The 18,202-nt window shown below is 38.3% G+C and overlaps 2 protein-coding genes across 3 annotated transcripts; one reads left to right on the top strand and one right to left on the bottom strand.

The window, feature by feature from the left end:
• Nucleotides 1-1,095: 1,095 nt before the first annotated feature.
• LOC147500288 (RNA-binding (RRM/RBD/RNP motifs) family protein) lies at nt 1,096-4,980 on the top strand. Of its 2 annotated transcripts, none has more exons than XM_086561967.1 (6): nt 1,096-1,255; nt 1,321-1,417; nt 1,788-3,339; nt 3,558-3,860; nt 3,998-4,260; nt 4,485-4,980. In XM_086561967.1, the coding sequence occupies exons 1-6, from the start codon at nt 1,201-1,203 to the stop codon at nt 4,693-4,695; spliced, it is 2,481 nt and encodes an 826-aa protein (XP_086418093.1). In that variant the 5' UTR covers nt 1,096-1,200; the 3' UTR covers nt 4,696-4,980. The 2 variants fall into 2 exon arrangements, with proteins under 2 accessions (XP_086418093.1, XP_086418092.1); XM_086561966.1 differs by having other exon boundaries at nt 1,788-3,462.
• Nucleotides 4,981-6,002: 1,022 nt separating this feature from the next.
• LOC147500287 (large ribosomal subunit protein eL14y) lies at nt 6,003-7,306 on the bottom strand. Its single transcript, XM_086561965.1, has 5 exons — nt 7,240-7,306; nt 7,060-7,161; nt 6,619-6,748; nt 6,417-6,529; nt 6,003-6,212 (listed from the first exon to the last, which is right to left on the bottom strand). The coding sequence occupies exons 1-5, from the start codon at nt 7,240-7,242 to the stop codon at nt 6,159-6,161; spliced, it is 402 nt and encodes a 133-aa protein (XP_086418091.1). The 5' UTR covers nt 7,243-7,306; the 3' UTR covers nt 6,003-6,158.
• Nucleotides 7,307-18,202: the final 10,896 nt, after the last annotated feature.

Below are 18,202 nucleotides of genomic sequence, written 5' to 3'. Positions count from 1 at the left end.
ATAATCTTATCGATAGAGGTACTATAGTCTCTCCCGTTTGTCCCATATGCAATACAATCAATGAGAGTATAACTCTATGTTTGGATCCATTTTGATGGTTGATAATCTTATCCATAAAGGTACTATAGTCTTTCCCTTTTGCAATACAATCAATGAGTATAATCCATTTGTTTTTGTACTATTTCTATGGGCTAAAACTGTGGACTTTACTATTGCAACCAATGGTGAGGGCGTTTGACACTTGCACGAGCTGATTCAATACAAGACTTGTTTGCAAATTGGGCGAGAAGAGGTGCAAACTGTTTTGGGTCGAAACTTTGGAGTTTACTTCCCCACGTAATCATTTGGGTGCTATGGAAGGTACCAAGGTACTAAGCAGTGCGCAAATCAATGATCAACGTGAAAGTGTTCCTTTGGTACTTGGATGTCTTCGGTGTCCCAGGAGCAATTATCATTTCAGAGACTTGGTGTTAAGCTGACACTGGTTATTATGGGATCTGCTCTAGGTGTTTTAAACATTTTATAATGTAAAAATCTCAGTAGGCCTTGTGAGATCTCACTTGTCTTTATTGTCTTCATCAATAATTATTACTTATATAAAAAAAACCTTTTTCGCTTTAAGAGCATTTTTAGGTGAGATATTATCCTAACATCAAACACCAAACACCAAATTTATAATAATTTGATGTTTTTTCATCTTCAAAAAAAGATCTGTTGATAAAAACACAAAAAAAACCAAACATGTTGATGAAAATTTGGTTCCAGCCAAACACTTTCAAAAATCCCAAATTTTTTTCAATTTTTGGTGTTGTATCAAAATATCTCTATCACACGTTTTAGTTTTGGAAAAATCGAAGAAAATTGATTTTAACATCGTATGGGCTTGGACTAGAATGTGGACTTTAAAATGACGCTGTTTTTGAAAAAGCCGCTTAGAGTATTTGACGCAGTTTATCCACATCATTTGATCTCAAATATTTGATGTTTCTCCTAAAGTTAGTCCGTGTTTTTTTGGTGTTGTGTTTGGTTTTGTTAAAAAATAGTTCAGACTTCCAAAAAAAAACAGAGTTCAGACCTTTAGTACGTCCACCCCCTTCAAACTATCTTCATTCCCAATATGACAAGGGTATTTCTGGTATATCATAAAAACGCCACCATCCTAAAACCTCCCTTAAACCTCTCTCTCTCTCTAATCCAAAAATGGCACTTTCTCGTTTCTACATTTCAGGAGCAACACTTCATTTCCATACAAGAGGTAATACAAACTCTCATTTTTATCACTATTAAGCTTTCTAACTGACTTTTTGAAACTTGTAACAGCATTCCTGATACCAGCAAGAAGTTTTTCTTCTTCAAAAAAGGGAGTAGAGACAACAAGTGAGCAAAGTGGTGAAGCTAGCAATTTTTATGTAACTAAGTAAGATTTTCTAAATGCCTCCCAACTCAAATTTACTATCTACTTAGTAAAAAACCATTCTTGGGTATCTCAAATTTGATTCCATGAATTTTGGAATAGTTAAGCTCCTTTGAAATCATATTGCTACTTGGAAGTCAATCAAGTATGGGGGGTTTATAGCTAAGGTCTAAGGGACATAAAGAATGGACTATAGTACTATAGATGGATAGTTGCTTTTACCATTTTTTTTTATTTGTTCAGAAATAAAAATGAAAAACAATTTCTTGGGGTTATGACAATTTGTGCACTTTATTGTCATTTTTTTGTAACAATTTGGTCTTCTTGTATATACATGTTCAAGAAGCTCTTATACTGGGTAAGTTCATATTAGGTATTCTGAAGTCTTCCCGAAAGCAACGCGAGTCTTCACGAAACTAAAGGACAAGTTTCTCAGTCCATGGAGTGGAAATACTGTCATAAGTGAATCACTAAATAGTAGGAAAGATGCAACAAATGTAAACGGTTCTGAGGTCACAAAGAAAAGTGAAAGGGTGGATGCTGTTCTTGGTGAGCTCAAAAGTAGACTTCAACAACCATCAGAAAGAACGAGAGATTCTTACAGTCATACGGAAGATATAGCAACATGTCCTACATCTGAGATCACATCAGACAAAACTTCTGGGGATTCAATGAGAACCGAGGATTCTTTATCATCAACTGAGCTGGCTGAAAGAAAAGAGATTTCCTCATCATGCAATAGTATCCAGATTGCAACGAGCAATCCTCATAATCGAAATTCACTCACTACTGAATCGTCGGATGTTACTATTGATTCAACCACTTGTGATGGCAAAAGTATAGATGAAATGTTTGATGAACTTGGTGAGCTAAAAGGTAGACTCGAACCCTTAGAAAGAATGGCTGAGACTGATATAGCAACATATAGTACATCCACTGTCCGTAGATCTTCTGGAGATTTATGCAAAGTTACTTCAAATAACCCGAAGCTAGTTGAACAAAAGTATGGATACCAACAATACGAGCTTGATCAAGCCGCTGTTCTGTGTCCAAGTGGAGACCAAGAGGAAGCAGCTAATTCTCTATTACTTGGGTCAATTAGTGAAGGAGGAAAAGCTGGTAGAGCCCTGGAAGTAGCTATTTCAAGTGAAGAGGCTTCAGGTGAGTGTGAAGAGATCCCACCAAATGAGAAGCTTGTTACTCAATTTCCATTTACTGAAGAAAGAGAACTTTTCTCGACTTCCAGTAGTTCTAAGAAGGTCTCAAAGTTCGCTGACCAGTTAGTGGAAATGAAAATGGATAGCAAGGAAGCAGATGATGAGACCATGATGCTGAAGACATCTTTAGGCCATTCAAAAGTAACATCACGAGATGATTCCATGGAAAACCGTGACGTAAAGACTCTAATTCATGCTGTCAAGGATCTCCCTAAAAGTGCTTCTCAATCCAGCAGTAGCAATGTTGTGATCTTTGAAAAGATCGATTTTCTCAATAACGGATGTCCACCAAGACATGGAAGTCAAGCAGCGGTAACAGATGAGCAGACCGTGGCTGGCAAGTTAAAAAATCTTAGCCAACAGAAACGCCAGAAGAAGGTGCCAAAAGAAAGAAGCTTTTCTTTTATTGTAACCAATGAAAGGGACAATGGCACATTGACGAAATTGGATGACAAAGTTAGTTGTGATGGAACAAAGCTCCATAATTCTGATTATGATATGGCAAAGAAGGTACCTGTTGAAACAGTTGATTCTCAGATACTGAAAGATTGTGAGAAAGGAAGTAATTCTGATTATGCATCGTTTGATTACAGTAGGTCCAGAAGACCAAGTCCACAGGATTCGCTTCCACCTCAAAAAGATTCATTGAGGAGAGATCCTAACACATTACTGTTTACTGAGAAGGGTAGAGAACAGAAGGTCCTACTGGTAAGGTTTCTGCGGACATCCCAAAGTGAGGCAGATATTAAAAGCGCTTTTGGACCCATTGATGACATTTATTTCATTTCATCATGTAGTGATGTCTACAAAGACGCTTATGTTAGATTTAAGGTTTGCACCTGATTGTATGAAATACTTTTTCTGCTTGTAATTGTGTCATGTGATTGAGTCAATGTTCATACCTGCTGTTTTCTGTGTTGGTACAGACAAAGGAAGGGATGCGAAAAGCTCTTACTAATTCTTCTACAGTCGTAGGTAAATACGACGTCATTTTGGAGCCAGTTTCTCCCTCAACATATACTTCAAATAGACTCATTCGTCCGAACCTGATTGGGGTTTGTGGTATTCCACCATCTTTTGTGAAGAACCCAACCAGGACAGTAATGGTCAAGGGGTTGCCTCATAATGTATCTTCACACCATCTGGAAGAAACTTTCTCTTTCTCTGGGGCACGCATCACTGCCTTCTTCATGGGATCTTCAAGTTCCGTTGCTTACATTGAGTTTGAGGTGATACTTCATTTGCAGGACATGAAAGAATCTACGAGTATTTATTGTTATATAAACTACAGAACTCATTAAATTATTTTGTTGAATATTGATGATTATTGAAATCTGTTACTGACACTTAATCATCTGCATAACAGACAGAGGAGGCCAAAGAGAAAGCAATTGCAGCATGTTCCATACCCATATCAGGAAGCAAACTGTCTGTCTTCAGAATCGATGCACCAGTTACAACAATTGTGAGGATTTCCAATGTTGCACACGGGGAAAATAGTCAAAATACGATCCGCAAAGTTTGCAAATCATATGGGAAGTTCAAAAGATTGATCCGTAGAAGCCCGGGAATATACGATGTATACTATCAAGAGACTGAATGGCCAAACATGGTCGATATTCTTAACAGGTAATACACCACTTGTAAGGGATCTGTTTATAGATTTTGATATTTCATCAATGTGTTGGTGTTTGTTATATATTTTTGGTTTACTTTTGACTTGAACCCATTGCTCGTCAAGCTGACAAAGGTTTTCTGCAATTTTGCAAACATGAGCTTGCAGTGACGAGTCTACATGAATTAATAACTGAGACGAAAATAAAGTACTGACTTTTTCTCCATATGCATATCAGTTTAAACGGTCAGGTGGTTTCTGGGCACCAGTGGATTGCTCAGCCTGTGACTCTGATCCCCATTGAAATCCTCAAATTCCTTTGGAGTCAACCAGATGGAAAGAGGGATGTGTACTCTGTAATTCAGAACCTATGCCAAAAGGTTGAAGAGAAGCCATCTGGCATGAGTAAGGTACAAGATCTTGCAGCACAGTACTATGAGGAGGCATAGAATTATTTTTCAAGGGAACTAGATTCCTTCTTTTCAATAGGTGATATTTTTAGTGTTGTAGAATCCCATTTTTCACGGGGGTATTGATTTAATGTTCAAATTTTGTCTTTGATTTACAGCTGGTGAATTCGTCACTCTCTGTATCAAAATTTTTCTTCAATGCACCCAAAATTTTGTGTTACATTTACTGTATCCGTACATGAATCTGCAAGTACCAGATTTTTAACTTTTAAAAGACAATTCGTTGCAAGCTCGTATTTATAATGAATGCAGTTCAGTTTTGGCTGAGTTATCTTCTTAAGAATATAACGAAGCGGTTTAGTACTGTAGTGCACAAAAGAGAGAACAAACTGACCTCTGAGTGTAGTGCACAATACTTGGGTCTGTTGCAGACTATCAAATTGCACTTAAAATTGACATTTCTGGCAGCTGCAAAATGATGACTTCCATATATCTCCCGAGGAACCTTAATATGTGCATGAATCAGATCATCAGTGTCATCGAGATCCGACTTCTGAGTATAAATTTCATTACCTATTAATCGTTACGTAACTATTAAGTTGGGTAAAAATAGTTTATCACTTTAGCTCAGTTTTATCAGGAAATAGTAAGATCCTTCATCAGCTTACTCAGCTCATCAGCTTACTCAGCTCTCGCATCATAGATTTAGCCTAAATAAATTGCCTCCTATTGGTTTTTCTTTTTCTCTTTTTTTTCCCCCATTTTTTTTTTTTGTTGTGTTTCAAACTTGAACTGATGTTATTACCTATAAGACAAGATCGACATCACACAATGACTAGAAAACAAACGGAGCATTACAATGACAACCCCCATAAGTGACTTGAATGGTTAAGAACAGATCTATATCACTGGACTACGGTAATGGATGGTTAAGATTAGATCTTTCTGTAGTCAAACGGGAGTCTAACCGAATTGGGGTATTACAAAAAATCTGGGCATTCAAAAGTGCGCTCTACCCCATCTCTTTTACAGGTAAAACCAATCTCACTTTTGTTGAAACCAGTTTGAAGTAACACCAGATCATCTAGGGCATATGCCACAAATGCGAACACCGGGCACCCACTTCCACACGACAGAAAACACCTAACATCATTCAAGAGGATTCTGTTCTGGTGAATGAGGGTGCTGAGTTTGCCATCAACGGACAGAACTAACACCATTGTTTAAGTGGGACATGGCCAATTCCTTTTTTTGAACATGCTACCAACATAAACTACCACAACAAATGATGGCAAAGATCACATGTTATTGCCTAAGTCGGTGAATAACAGGCACAACACAACATCTCATAGAACTATTCTTGAGTTTTTGATAGAATCAGAATCCAAAGTAACATAAGTTCAAACCTTTTAAAACCTCTAGGGCTCTAAACAAGATAAGGTCAACAAAATAAAACTGATGATCCTCCACACAAACAAAACTGATGTTTCCACTACTCAATCTCAAGCGGTCTGCTTCTTCAACTTAGCAAGTTCCTGCCTGACTGCTCCAGCTTTCTGCAAATGGACAAATCTCCCAGTAAATACAAAAATATCCTATTATCAAAGTTTCAAAGAGTACAGTTTAAGCCTGACTGATAAAACTTCCTTAAGACATAACAAAATAAGCCAAAAAACATCCCTAGGCTTGGAACAGCTAAGAAAGCTAAGGCCTAAAACATTGATGAAGATCAAAATTTTGCTCAGGACACATTAACAAACCTTGATTTTAGCGACCATGAGCTTGAACCTATCAAAATCATTCAGAGAGGCTCTTCTCTTCTGCACAATTAGCTTCCTGCCCCAGGAGCTCTTCTCCCACTTGTTCTTGACATCTAGCAACACATGATAAAACTATTTTCAATAAAATTGGACCACAGAACACTAAACCTACGGGGGAAAAAACAAGGATATGACCGCTCACCTCCAGCCTCCATGGCCTCAATCAGAGACTTCTTTTTTGGTACTCTACCAATGTCAATCTTGATATCTGTTAACGAGAGTCTCTTGAAATTCATTTGGCTCCTCACCATATCAGGAGCATCGACAAGAGCCTGCCAGATTATTACGTATTAAGAAAGTCAGACCAGTGAGATAGGAAAACAAAACTCAAACAGAACATGAACAGTAATCTTCATAACTTTTATCAGGAAAAAAGAAGAGTAATCTTCATTATGTAGAATGGTTAAAACCACAGTGAAAATCTACCAGTGGATAGACATCACTATTTAGATACCATAGCAAACAATTTAATAATAATTTTACATTCAACTCCTAAACTCTCATCAAACTTATAACAGCATACATACATTTCCAGGAGTCGGCAATATATGTTACTTGAAATGAATTTACTCAAAAAACATACCCGATTCTGATCAATAACGTCAACGATGACAACGAGGCGACCATAATCTTTCCCGTAGTTGACAAGAGCAACTCTCCCTATCTCAACATATCGCTTGAAAGGCTAAAACAGTAAAATAACAAACAATAACGTTATAAAACAAATGAAACAAGATAGATCTACAGTCAAAAAGAGACTTACCATTTTCGAAGATCTGCGTGTTGAGAGTGAGAGAGGATAACAGAAATCTAGTGTTTGCTTTTATATTATTAGGGTTTTGTTTAGGTCGAAGGAGGGAAAATGGGCCTTTCACTTTGGGCCCGTTTGCGATTGGGCCTATTTTTCATAAGTCCACCCTCATTTTTAATTTCGAATTTAGAATGTTTTTTCAGGCTTCTAATTCATACAATCATCCCCACAAGTGATTTAAGTTGTCTATTTTAATTTCTTGTACAATATTAAAAAAAAACGACTAAAAAGGTATCAAACTTTACACCTTTTGACAATATGGGGACCAAACTTATTTTATTGATAGTTTGGGGACCAAACTGTTTGATTTTTGCAATGTAGGAACTTTCGTTAAATTTCTCTAACACCGTCTATAATTTTATTAATTTTTATTTTATAAATTAATACAAATGAAAATTAATTTGTAATGTTGAAAAAAAATTAATATAAATTAATTTGTAATGTTGAAAAAAATTAATATAAAATTTCTAATTTGCAATGTTAAAAAAAAATACAAATTAAAAACGGTGTTAGAGAAATTTAATGGAAGTTCCTACATTGCAAAAATCAAACAGTTTGATCCCCAAACTGTCAGGAAAAAAAAATTGGTCCCTATATTGTCAAGGTGTAAAGTTTGATACCCTTTTTAGTTGTTTTTCGATATTAATTCAAGTCAAATCTATTGCCATTTTCAAAAAGTAGTCATTACCCCAGACTGTTGGTTAGGATGTATAACTTAGAGCATCTTTAGGAGTGATATCAACAATTTGGTGTTTTTTCAACTTCAGGAGAGCTACATGTTAATGAAAACACCAAACCAAACACCAAATCGGCCAATATTTGGTCCCAGGTTTGATGCTGTATTAAATCACTCACGCGATTTTCCCAAAACCGCGTGGGCTTGAGCTTCTATGGCGCGGTTTTGGCAAAACGCGATCTTCTTGGCCAATTAAACAACAAAAACCGCAGGGCAAAACTGCTATATCTTTCTAACCCTATAAATTGAAACACTCACCCCATAGTTTTACACTCACTTCTTTTTTCTACTCTCTACTCTTAAAACAACAATGTGTCAAGAACCAAAATCAAAATCTAGAGGGGCTTCATGGATACAAGAAGAAGATATTGCTCTCACCAATAGTTGGCTACAAGTTAGTCAAGATGGCCTGGTGTAGTAGGAAATGAGCAAAAGTCGAACGATTTTTGGGCTAGAATTCTAAATGCATTTCATGCAAATTTAGGAAGAATGACTGAACGCAACTTGACGAGTATGAAACACCGTTGGACTCTCATTCAAGCTAATATCAACAAGTTTCATACTATTCTTTTTAAGATTCAAGCATCTCCTCCAAGTGGCTATAATGACTGTAAATATTTACTTTTTATTTGTTATTTTGATTCACAAATATATTTTTCAATTCTAATTTAGTTTTTGCTTAATTGGTAGGTTGAGGAAACAATAAGTGCATATGTGATGCATAATGGGGTTTGGAAGTGGATGCAATGCTATAATATGGTGAAAGACTCACCCAAATGGAAGAGGCTACAGTTGATAAATGATTTGCATCCCACTAAAAAGTCGAAGTCAAATAGTGGGGAAGGAGGTTCATCAATTCCAATATCAACTGCGACAACTCAACCAATGGATTATGATCCACACCAAGTTCATGGGCTTGAGGATAGGCCTCTTGGAAAGAAAGAAGACAAGAAAAGAAGACAAAAAGAGAAAGAAGAAGGTGATTCTAAAGTGGAGGAATCCGCTAAGAAATTTGATGATTTTATGGTGGAACTTTCTAAAACCACCAAAGAAGGCTATGAATTGGAAGCTCAAAGACAGTTGAAGAAAGATGAGATGGAATTTGAAAAACTTCAATTGAAGAAAAGTTTGATGGATTGGAAGCTCCAAATCCAAAAAGAAAAACTTCAATTGAAGAAATATGCGCTCCGAGTTCGAGAAAATGAAAATGATGCGAAAATACTATGAATGAAATTAGAATGATTACCCGAAGACGAGCGCAAAATTTAGCAACTCAAAAGGGCATAAATTTTACAAAAAATGAAGAGTCGACTTGGCAATATCACTGGTAGTAGTCAAAGTAGTGCATAGTCTAAATTTGAGTTTGTATGTCTTTTAATTTGAGTATTTTAATTTGTCTTTTAATTTATATATTTTAATTAATGACGTACTTTAATTTGAGTTTGTATTTTGATTTTAATTAGAATGTACTTTAATTGAATATTTTCTTTTAATTTAAAGTTGATACTTTTTATCATTCTAAAAAAAATTCGGCAGAGTTTACTTTGTATTTTCAAAATTCTCATATACACAAATCCTTTCATAAAACCACAAATACATAGAAATAAACTTGGAATACAAATACATAGAAATTGAAACAATAAATAAACACAAAGTCCAAATGAAGTGCAAATAGAAATAGAAATCAAGTCTGACCACGCCACCCACGCCTACTCCACAAATGCTCGACCAAGTCATTCTTCAATCTATCATGAACAACTTTTGAACGAACTCTCTCGACGCCAGATGCCCAACGAGATAGAACAAAATGGTATTGATCTTCAGATGCACCTTCTCTACTTGGTATTTCCAAATAAGGAATATACTGCTGGATATCCGTTTGGCGTTCATCTTCCACAATCATATTGTGTAAAATGATGCAAGCCCTCATAACAGTAGCCATGTTCTTCAAATACCATAACCTGCACGGATTCATTAAAATAGCCCAACGCGATTGTAATATACCAAACGCCCGCTCTATGTCTTTTCTAACAGTTTCTTGCTTCTTTGCAAAATGTTTATCTTGTGTAATAGTCAGTTTAGCAATCGTTTGAATCAAGGTGACATAATTAGAATAAATACTGTCAGCCAAATAATAGCCCATATCATAATGATGGCCATTCACAATGTAGTTACAAGGAATAGCTTCATCATTGACTATATCATCAAATATTGGTAAGTGGTCAAGCACATTAAGATTATTGTGAGAACCCGTCATTCCAAAAAAAGCATGCCAAATCCATGCGTCATGATCGGCAACTGCCTCCAAAATCACTATTGGTTTATGCTTATGGCCAGTGTGAGACCCTTGCCACGCGGATGGGAAATTCTTCCATTGCTAGTGCATGCAATCAATGCTTCCTAGCATTCCAGGCCATCCGCGTTCCTCAGACTCTTTAAGCAAACATTGAATATCTGCAGCATTTGGTTTGCGCAAGTATTTACCTCCAAAAATTCTAATAATTCCATCACAGAAATAGCGCATGCATTCATGAACAGTTGGCTTAGCAACATGTAACATATCATCTACTAGATCAGATGCAGTCCCATAAGCAAGCATTCGTATAGCAGCAATTACTTTTATTTTGGGTTAATCCCAAACTTACCCGCACAATTAACTTTTGTTGAAAATATGGTACATTATGATTAAGATGATTGAAAATACAAGTAAATAATGACTATTTCACCCATACAAAATCGGCGGCCGAAAGTCGGGTCACTTTTAAATATAGGATTTGCGCCAAAGTAGTTAGCATTTACACGAGCCAGTGTTGCCTCGTACTGACGATTCTTATATTTTCTTCCTTTCTTCAAACCACCATGCGGTCTATAAGAAGACTCTGCTTCTTGCTGACGCAATCAACTCAGACGATATCGAACCAAAGGTAGAGCAATAGCCACTAATTTACGAGTTTTAAATACAGTGTTATCATTTGAAGAGCTCGAGCTCGATGAAGAATCAGAAGAAGATGAATGATCCATTGAAAAATCGTCAAGAGTTTTGGTAGTGTTTTTATTTTTGTTCAAGGAGATGAGTTTAGATGGGAGTGAACATGAAAAATGAAGAGAACATCGCATGACCAAGAGGGTTAAATGGATATAGCACGCGGTTTCTGGAAAATCGCACGGTTTTCTAAAAACCGCGTGGGCTTGGGCCTGTCAGTTGGGCTTTAGTGGCGCAGTTTTGGGAAAACCGCGTGGACTATGTATCGGCCAAATTCATGACTATCAGGATGACACGTCTCATGGACGGAGGTAACATAAGGTACAAGGGAGAGAGAGTATAGGATCCAGTCCACGAAACATTAAAGGGACGTGGACTCCAGAGAGACATAAGGGCAAGGAGGGGTTCAGTGACTAAGGAGGATGCAAGATAGTGAAACCGGAGTCAGGTGTACAGGATCCAATCCGCGATAAGGGATGAGGGTGGACATTAAAGGAGAGGGCGGTTACAAGGGAGGAAAAGAGGAGAAAAGAAGAGAGAAGAAGGAGAGAAGGGAGGGAGGAGGAGAGAGAAAAGAAAGAGAGAACTACTGCGAAGATAGCTTGATCCCCCGAGAAGTCGGGTAATGTAAAGCAGCCCTAAATGGGTTCAAATTGAAAAGGTTCAAAATAGAGGGAGTCTCATCTTCGCCAAGAGACAGAGGAGAGTGGAGGTGTGAGGTTAAAGGGTATTAACTGGGTTCACACAATGGCGCCGTCTATGGGGACGCGAAACAAAAAGCTGATGATAAACCATGGGTCGGGGTTCTCTCGATCTATTGATGATGATAGAGTGAATTTTTTCATGAACGAGTTTTACAGGGTGAGACTTTTATGTCAACTTGGGAAAGGAAAGGGTTATTCCGAGGCAGAGTTGGGTTATCCAAAACGGAGGAATAGTCAAATGGATCGCGGGAACAAGATCTGAAGATTGGAACTTTCTTCGAACAATATTTTAATTTTTTGTGCAGACGTTCATAACAACCTTAACCCAGTACCATCTCCATCACCAACATTAGATAGTGCTTGATAGAAGATATTATTTGGTTTAAGGGGATTGAAGAGAGGGCTAGATGAATTGGCGAGATTGGTGGGTGACCTTGGTTTATTGCCAGTCCATGGGCATTGAACAATGCTTCGTTAGTTCGGTTAGGGTGGGCTTTTGTGCTGGAATTCGTCCTTCAACATGGCGTCAAGGAATTATAGTTATAATAATACTTAGCTCTCATACTATAATCACAGTTCATTTACTTCTTATTTGCATTAAATATTTCCATCTTATCCGTGTCATGCAGCTTTGCTCAGCAGCTTTTTCCTTGATGTGTTGTTGCGATCCAAGTATGGTCTTTACTGATGAGTGGAGTTGTCGACCATATTTAGAAATTCCTTTGCAGGTCGCACCTCGGATGCGTGGTTCATGGAAGTGTCCGAAATTGCAGTATGGTGAGCTTGCCGCTAAGCTATATATGGCAGCTTGCCCCTGTTGGAATCTTTTTTGCTGAACGATAGTGTGATAATCCTGTTGCCAATAGCTATTTTTTCTCTTTCTGTTGGTTGTGTTCCATTCCCATACTTTATAAAGAATATGTCTATTGCCAACTCCTGTTTTGATTTTTCTGAAGTTGTAGAGGATGGGATTATGGCTAATGGAAATCAACGATTTCGATATGAACTTTTGGAATGCTCTGTTGAACTACTAGCTGAAATTGAGGAGGGGTCTGATGTCAAGGCAATGCAATATGAATCTCAACACATTGTGCATCTACCATGTCGGATATCAGATCCCCTATGAAGTGAAATGGAGACCTATATTCTTGCATTCTTAACAGATAATGTGATTGACAAGATGCTTCTGTCATATATATTTTTCCTATGTACTCTCATATGTAACTGCATTTACAGTTCGATTGTAGCAAGTTCTAAAGAAGAAAATTCGACATTCCATTTAAAATTGTGCCAGCATGTAGTAATGTTGCTTCAGCGTGCTCTTTATCTTGTTGAAGAATGCCAGAACGATCTCCAGAGCCGTGGTGGCTCAGGGTGTAATCTGTTTCTTGAAGGAACAAGATCTATTATAGCTTCTGTTAAGGGCTTTGTTTGTGGTCGTCTTCTCAGCCTTTGCAGGGATCAAACTTTTAATCATGATATGCTTGCAAGGGACATTATTGAAGCTATGGAGAGGTTTATAAAAGCTCTTGCTAAGCTATTCAAAGGGTATTCTGGTGGAAGATGGAATGTGCACTCTGAGATGCTCTCGAGAGTCTATTTCTTTTGAGGTTGATGCAGACTTGGATGGTGGAAGTTTTTGGTTGGCTACTTGTGAGTCACCAATGGCTTTAAGGTTGAAATTGTAGTGCAGCTGATTCTAGTTTACCTACCGATTTGTTAGATGGCAATTATACTCCGAAAAATGAAAAGGGCATGAATGGGTGTCCTAATTAACACTTGAAGGCATGGCTGAGTTGTCTCCGGATACGCTTCGAACTATCTGATATCGACGGCTATATATTTTTGAGACAAAGGAACAAGGAGATCCAGAGTTTGAGATTGAGTTATGCGGATTGGAGCATCCGGGTATGAATGGTAAGTTGATTACAGAAGAGATGCAGAGGCATACCGCGGCAGGTAACTTCTTATTTTGTTGTCATGAACATAATAGACGGACGAGTGGTGACTCAGTCATCAACCAGTGTTGCACTGGGGGCAGACAAATCTTGTCCCCATCCTTGGTAGATATATAGGTGGGGATAGAGTCGGGTTATCCCCAAACCTCGTGATATTTCGCAAACCTGGTAGCGCTAAGTTATCTAGGTGTCCGCGGACCCGGATGGGTAGCATGGCCATACATCTTAGGATAAGATGGATTATACATAGTATTGAGCATATGATCGCTGTTATCTCTTGTATACATACACTTCTGTTGAATGTTCTTCATTAAAACTCACGTGATCTGTGTGCAAAACTCAAATATAAAAATTTCAGGTTACAGAGAAAGAAAAAGACTTACGGTACCGTGGAACCGAGCGGAGTTTGAGTTGGTATTGGGAGATGGATCCATCTCACCTCATTTACTACCTTATTTGCATACACTATATTGTCGTCAAAAAGTTTACTGTCTGCATTAAATGTGTATTGCATGATAAAACATTGAGTAAGACCAGAGTCGAGCCCCGTACTAGCTATAGGGGAACCTCGGAGTCTTTGTTTAGTTTTTCAATTAAAGGAGAGAAAGCTTGCTTTTAGATATTGCTAAGTGAGCCGAGGAATGATAGTTTGTGTTGAATGTTATATCAATGAATTAGAGAGCATACTTCTTCCAATTGTTTCATGAGTATTGGGCTATGAACGAAAATAACTTGGGGCAAACCGAAATGCCCCTATTAGAAGCTTCACACCGACCAAAGACAGCAGGGAGATGAGCCCTTCGCAGACTAGATATCCGATCAAACTTGGGGCAACCGAAGCTGCCCCCATCAGCTCCACAAATGACCAAAGATAGCGGGGGATGAGCCTTTAAGTGGACCGGGCCGTGTCCGAATCAAGCTTGGGGAAAAATGAGATGCTTCTAAGCCGCCGGGGGGATGAGCCCTTCGTGGACCACAGTGTCCTATCAAGCTTGGGGCAAAATGAGATGCCTCTAAGCCCGGAGGCGGGGGATGAGCCCTTTCGTGGACCGCAGTGTCCGAATCAAGCTTGGGGCAAAATGAGTCTGCCTATAAGCATGAGGCCCGGGGATGAGCCTTTCATGGACCGGTCAATGCGAATCAAGCTTGGGGGGCAAAATGAGATGCCTTTAAGCCAGAGAGCGGGGGGGATGAGCCTTTCGTGGACTGCAATATCCGAATCAAGCTTGGGGCAAAATGAACTGCCTCTAAGCCAGAGAGCGGGGGTGATGAAGCCCTTCGCGAACATGATGTGGAGTGTTACAGAGGGCTGAGGAGAATGGGATGAGACCCTTATGGAGACGCGTTGGATATTACGAATAAGAGCCGGGCGGGTTGAGACCCTTCGTGGATATATTGTTGAGTTCTATAAAAGAGAAATGTAGGGGATGAGGCCCTTTGGGGACGTGATATCGAGTTCCATGAGTAAGTGCAAAGGGGATGAGACCCTTCGTGGACAATATGTTGAGTTGGAAGAGTGAGAGCGAAGGGGATGCGACCCTTCGCGGATATTCTAATGAGTTATATGTACGAGAACCGATTGATTGAGACACTTTGCAAAGATGATGATTGATTGTAAAGAGTGAGAGCCAAGGGGAAAAGACCCATCGCGGACTAGAGTAAGGAATCGCGAATCAAGTAAGTAGAGGATATCTCGGACCCCTGAACAGAGTTCATCGCGTGGTTCCGGGGGCCGAGAGGGGGCATCTATATCAGCCAAATTCATGACTATCAGGATGACACGTCTCATGGACGGAGGTAACATAAGGTACAAGGGAGAGAGAGCATAGGATCCAGTCCGCGAAACATTAAAGGGACGTGGACTCCAGAGAGACATAAGGGCAAGGAGGGGTTCAGTGACTGAGGAGAGGATGCAAGATAGTGAAACCGGAGTCAGGTGTACAGGATCTAGTCTGCGATAAGGGATGCGAGAGGTGGACAGTTAAAGGAGAGAGGGAGCGGTTACAAGGGAGGAAAAGAGGAGAAAAAGAAGAGAGAAGAAGGAGAGAAGGGAGGAAGGAGGAGAGAGAAAAGAGAAGAGAGAACTACGGCGGCATAGCTTGATCCCCTGAGAAGTCGAGGATACGTAGGCAGCCCTAAATGGGTTCAGCTGAAAGGTTCAAAAGAGAGGGAGTCTCATCTTCGCCAAGAGACAGAGGAGAGTGGAGGTGTGAGGTTAAAGGGTATTAACTGGGTTCACACAGGCTATATGGCGCGGTTTTGCCAAAACCGCGTAGTTGCTTGGTGAAAATTTGATGTTGCTCCCAAAGTTGCTTGGTGTTTTTTTGGTTCAAAATTTTGGTGTTTTTGGTAGCTTTCCTAAAGATGCTCTTAGAATGTATCAAGTACTAATCAGCACTACTAAATACATGAAATCTTCTGACATTGAAAGGGAGGGAGATGATTCTAACCATTAGAGCTAACAAAGGAGGAAGGGTCAGGGGGAATTAAAACTTCTACAACTCCTTATAACATCCTAGTCACCACCCTTTTTCATGGAAGGTCTTAAAGATGGGTCCTCCTGAATATGCCAGGCCATAGAGCAACCATGACAAGCCTCTCCAAACTCTTATCATCATCTTTTGCTTCTTTGTCATTCAACACTAAAAGATGTAGTTCTTTCTGTACATAATATTTATTCATATGCCAAATCTGACAGTACATCTATATCTTCAACAAATAAGAACTAATTGTAGCCTATTTGTGAGAACAACTATAGAGCAAAAAATCATGGATCAAAGGTATTGGTGTATTCGATTCTCTTGAATTTTCTCTCATATATTATTTATATATTCACAATAGTTTAGTTTAGCATTAGTTTAATTCACAGTCTCTACAACTATCGTTTTTAATCCCTCAAACCCCCTTTTCAATCTCGTCTTTCATGATTACTGCAACTTAAAAGTGAAACAATATATTACTTATCCTTTACTCATTGAGGGATAATTAGGTTTTGATTTGCGTTTAGTTTAGTTTTGACCAACGACACCCATCATCCATTATCATCCATATACTCATTCCATCAATCTCATTCTCATTAAACATCAAAATTAAACAAATATCACCTTGCACAGGTAGAGTTCCAGTTTTTCGCAAATAAACCGAGATGATTTGGAATTTTGTTTTACATCGAAATTTCGAAATACTATATATATGAAGTTAGGGTTTTGATCCATAACTTAGAATTGTGGTTGTTGATTGTAATGAAAACTTAGATTTTTTATTGGAGTTTAGAATGTCTATATACAAACTATTTTAGTGGGATTCAATTGATATCGTTTTTCCCAGCATATAATGCTACAGGTGTTCGTTTGCAGCAAGTTAGGCTTGCGGTACCTTGCAGCGAGCTAAGACCCTTGGTTACATGATGCAGTTCAGGTGGAAGTTGTTAAGTTCAATCCAACGTCATCCTTCAACCCAATTCGCATAGATCCGCACTCTTATTTCATCTTGCATAAGACCTAGGGGCGCAACAAACTAACTTCTACCCTGCAAATGTCTTCAATTCAACTTTATATTTAAATTAAAACGGGTTGTGACGACACTTGTAGGAAATCCGAAGGTATACATGTCATTTTAGGATTTTGGCAAACTTTATATTAGGTTGCCCTACGCGGCAATGCCCTTAAAGGGATACGATAACTTGCATCCAATAAGAAGGCGACAATCCAGTAATTAGTGTGGCTAGATTGTGATTGTCATTTTTTGGTCGGTATTCAGTGAGGGGGCATGTTTTCAACAAGCGTCAACAGTAGCATTTGGTTCTCGATAATACCAGTAGCTCTCCCAATGTTGCATACTTTGCCTTGGTCGAAAATTTTCTTCAGTAGGTGGTCACAAATTTGGAATTCCACTTAATTTTTAGTTGATTAAAATCCCCAGTGTTCAATGTTATCAACACTTGTGAATCCGCGTTAATGAGAAGATAAGTTATGTTTAGAGTCTTTACAAATTACAACTCTAGGATAGCGGGAAAAAAAACATACAACTCTCAATCCAGTAAGCAGTTGCAATGGCTCGGCTGTTTGTACCACTCAATAGGAATAGGTGCTGCAACTCCCCCAATGTTGCATACTTTGTCTTGGTCGAAAATTTTCTTCAGTAGGTGGTCACAAATTCGGAATTCCACTTAATTTTTAGTTGATTAAAATCCCCAGTGTTCAATGTTATCAACACTTGTGAATCCGCGTTACTGAGAAAATAAGTTATGTATAGAGTCTTTACAAATTACAACTCTGGGATAGCGAGAAAAAAAAAAAAAAAAAAAAAAATATATATATATATATATATATATATATATATATATATATATAGAAAAATATGGGGTATGATGAATAGTGTTTTCATGTACGTCACAGAAGCAGTTTGGTAATTTTATATTCTCTTTTATTTTTTATTATTTTTTTGTTATTTTGTAGGGACAAAATTGTAGTTTTATAGTTTTTTAAATTAATTTCTAATCATAATGGGCTTTATGTTTGGAAAAGTCAAACAA

This window comes from Coptis chinensis, chromosome 5 (assembly GCF_015680905.1).
Source record: "Coptis chinensis isolate HL-2020 chromosome 5, ASM1568090v1, whole genome shotgun sequence".
Lineage (NCBI taxonomy): Eukaryota > Viridiplantae > Streptophyta > Magnoliopsida > Ranunculales > Ranunculaceae > Coptis > Coptis chinensis.
The sequence above is the reverse complement of the archived record's forward strand: the minus strand, read 5'-3'. Positions and strand labels throughout refer to the sequence as shown.

What these genes read in the sequence shown, in the direction of transcription:
- LOC147500288 (XM_086561966.1), top strand. Translation starts at nt 1,201, where the DNA reads ATGGCACTTTCTCGTTTCTACATTTCAGGAGCAACACTTCATTTCCAT. An exon ending in AGCAATTTTTATGTAACTAA is followed by an intron (nt 1,418 to 1,787) that starts GTAAGATTTTCT and finishes AGTTCATATTAG; the next exon opens with GTATTCTGAAGTCTTCCCGA. An exon ending in ACGCTTATGTTAGATTTAAG is followed by an intron (nt 3,463 to 3,557) that starts GTTTGCACCTGA and finishes GTGTTGGTACAG; the next exon opens with ACAAAGGAAGGGATGCGAAA.
- LOC147500287 (XM_086561965.1), bottom strand. An exon ending in ACGTTATTGATCAGAATCGG is followed by an intron (nt 6,749 to 7,059) that starts GTATGTTTTTTG and finishes ATAATCTGGCAG; the next exon opens with GCTCTTGTCGATGCTCCTGA. An exon ending in TCATGGTCGCTAAAATCAAG is followed by an intron (nt 6,213 to 6,416) that starts GTTTGTTAATGT and finishes GTCCATTTGCAG; the next exon opens with AAAGCTGGAGCAGTCAGGCA.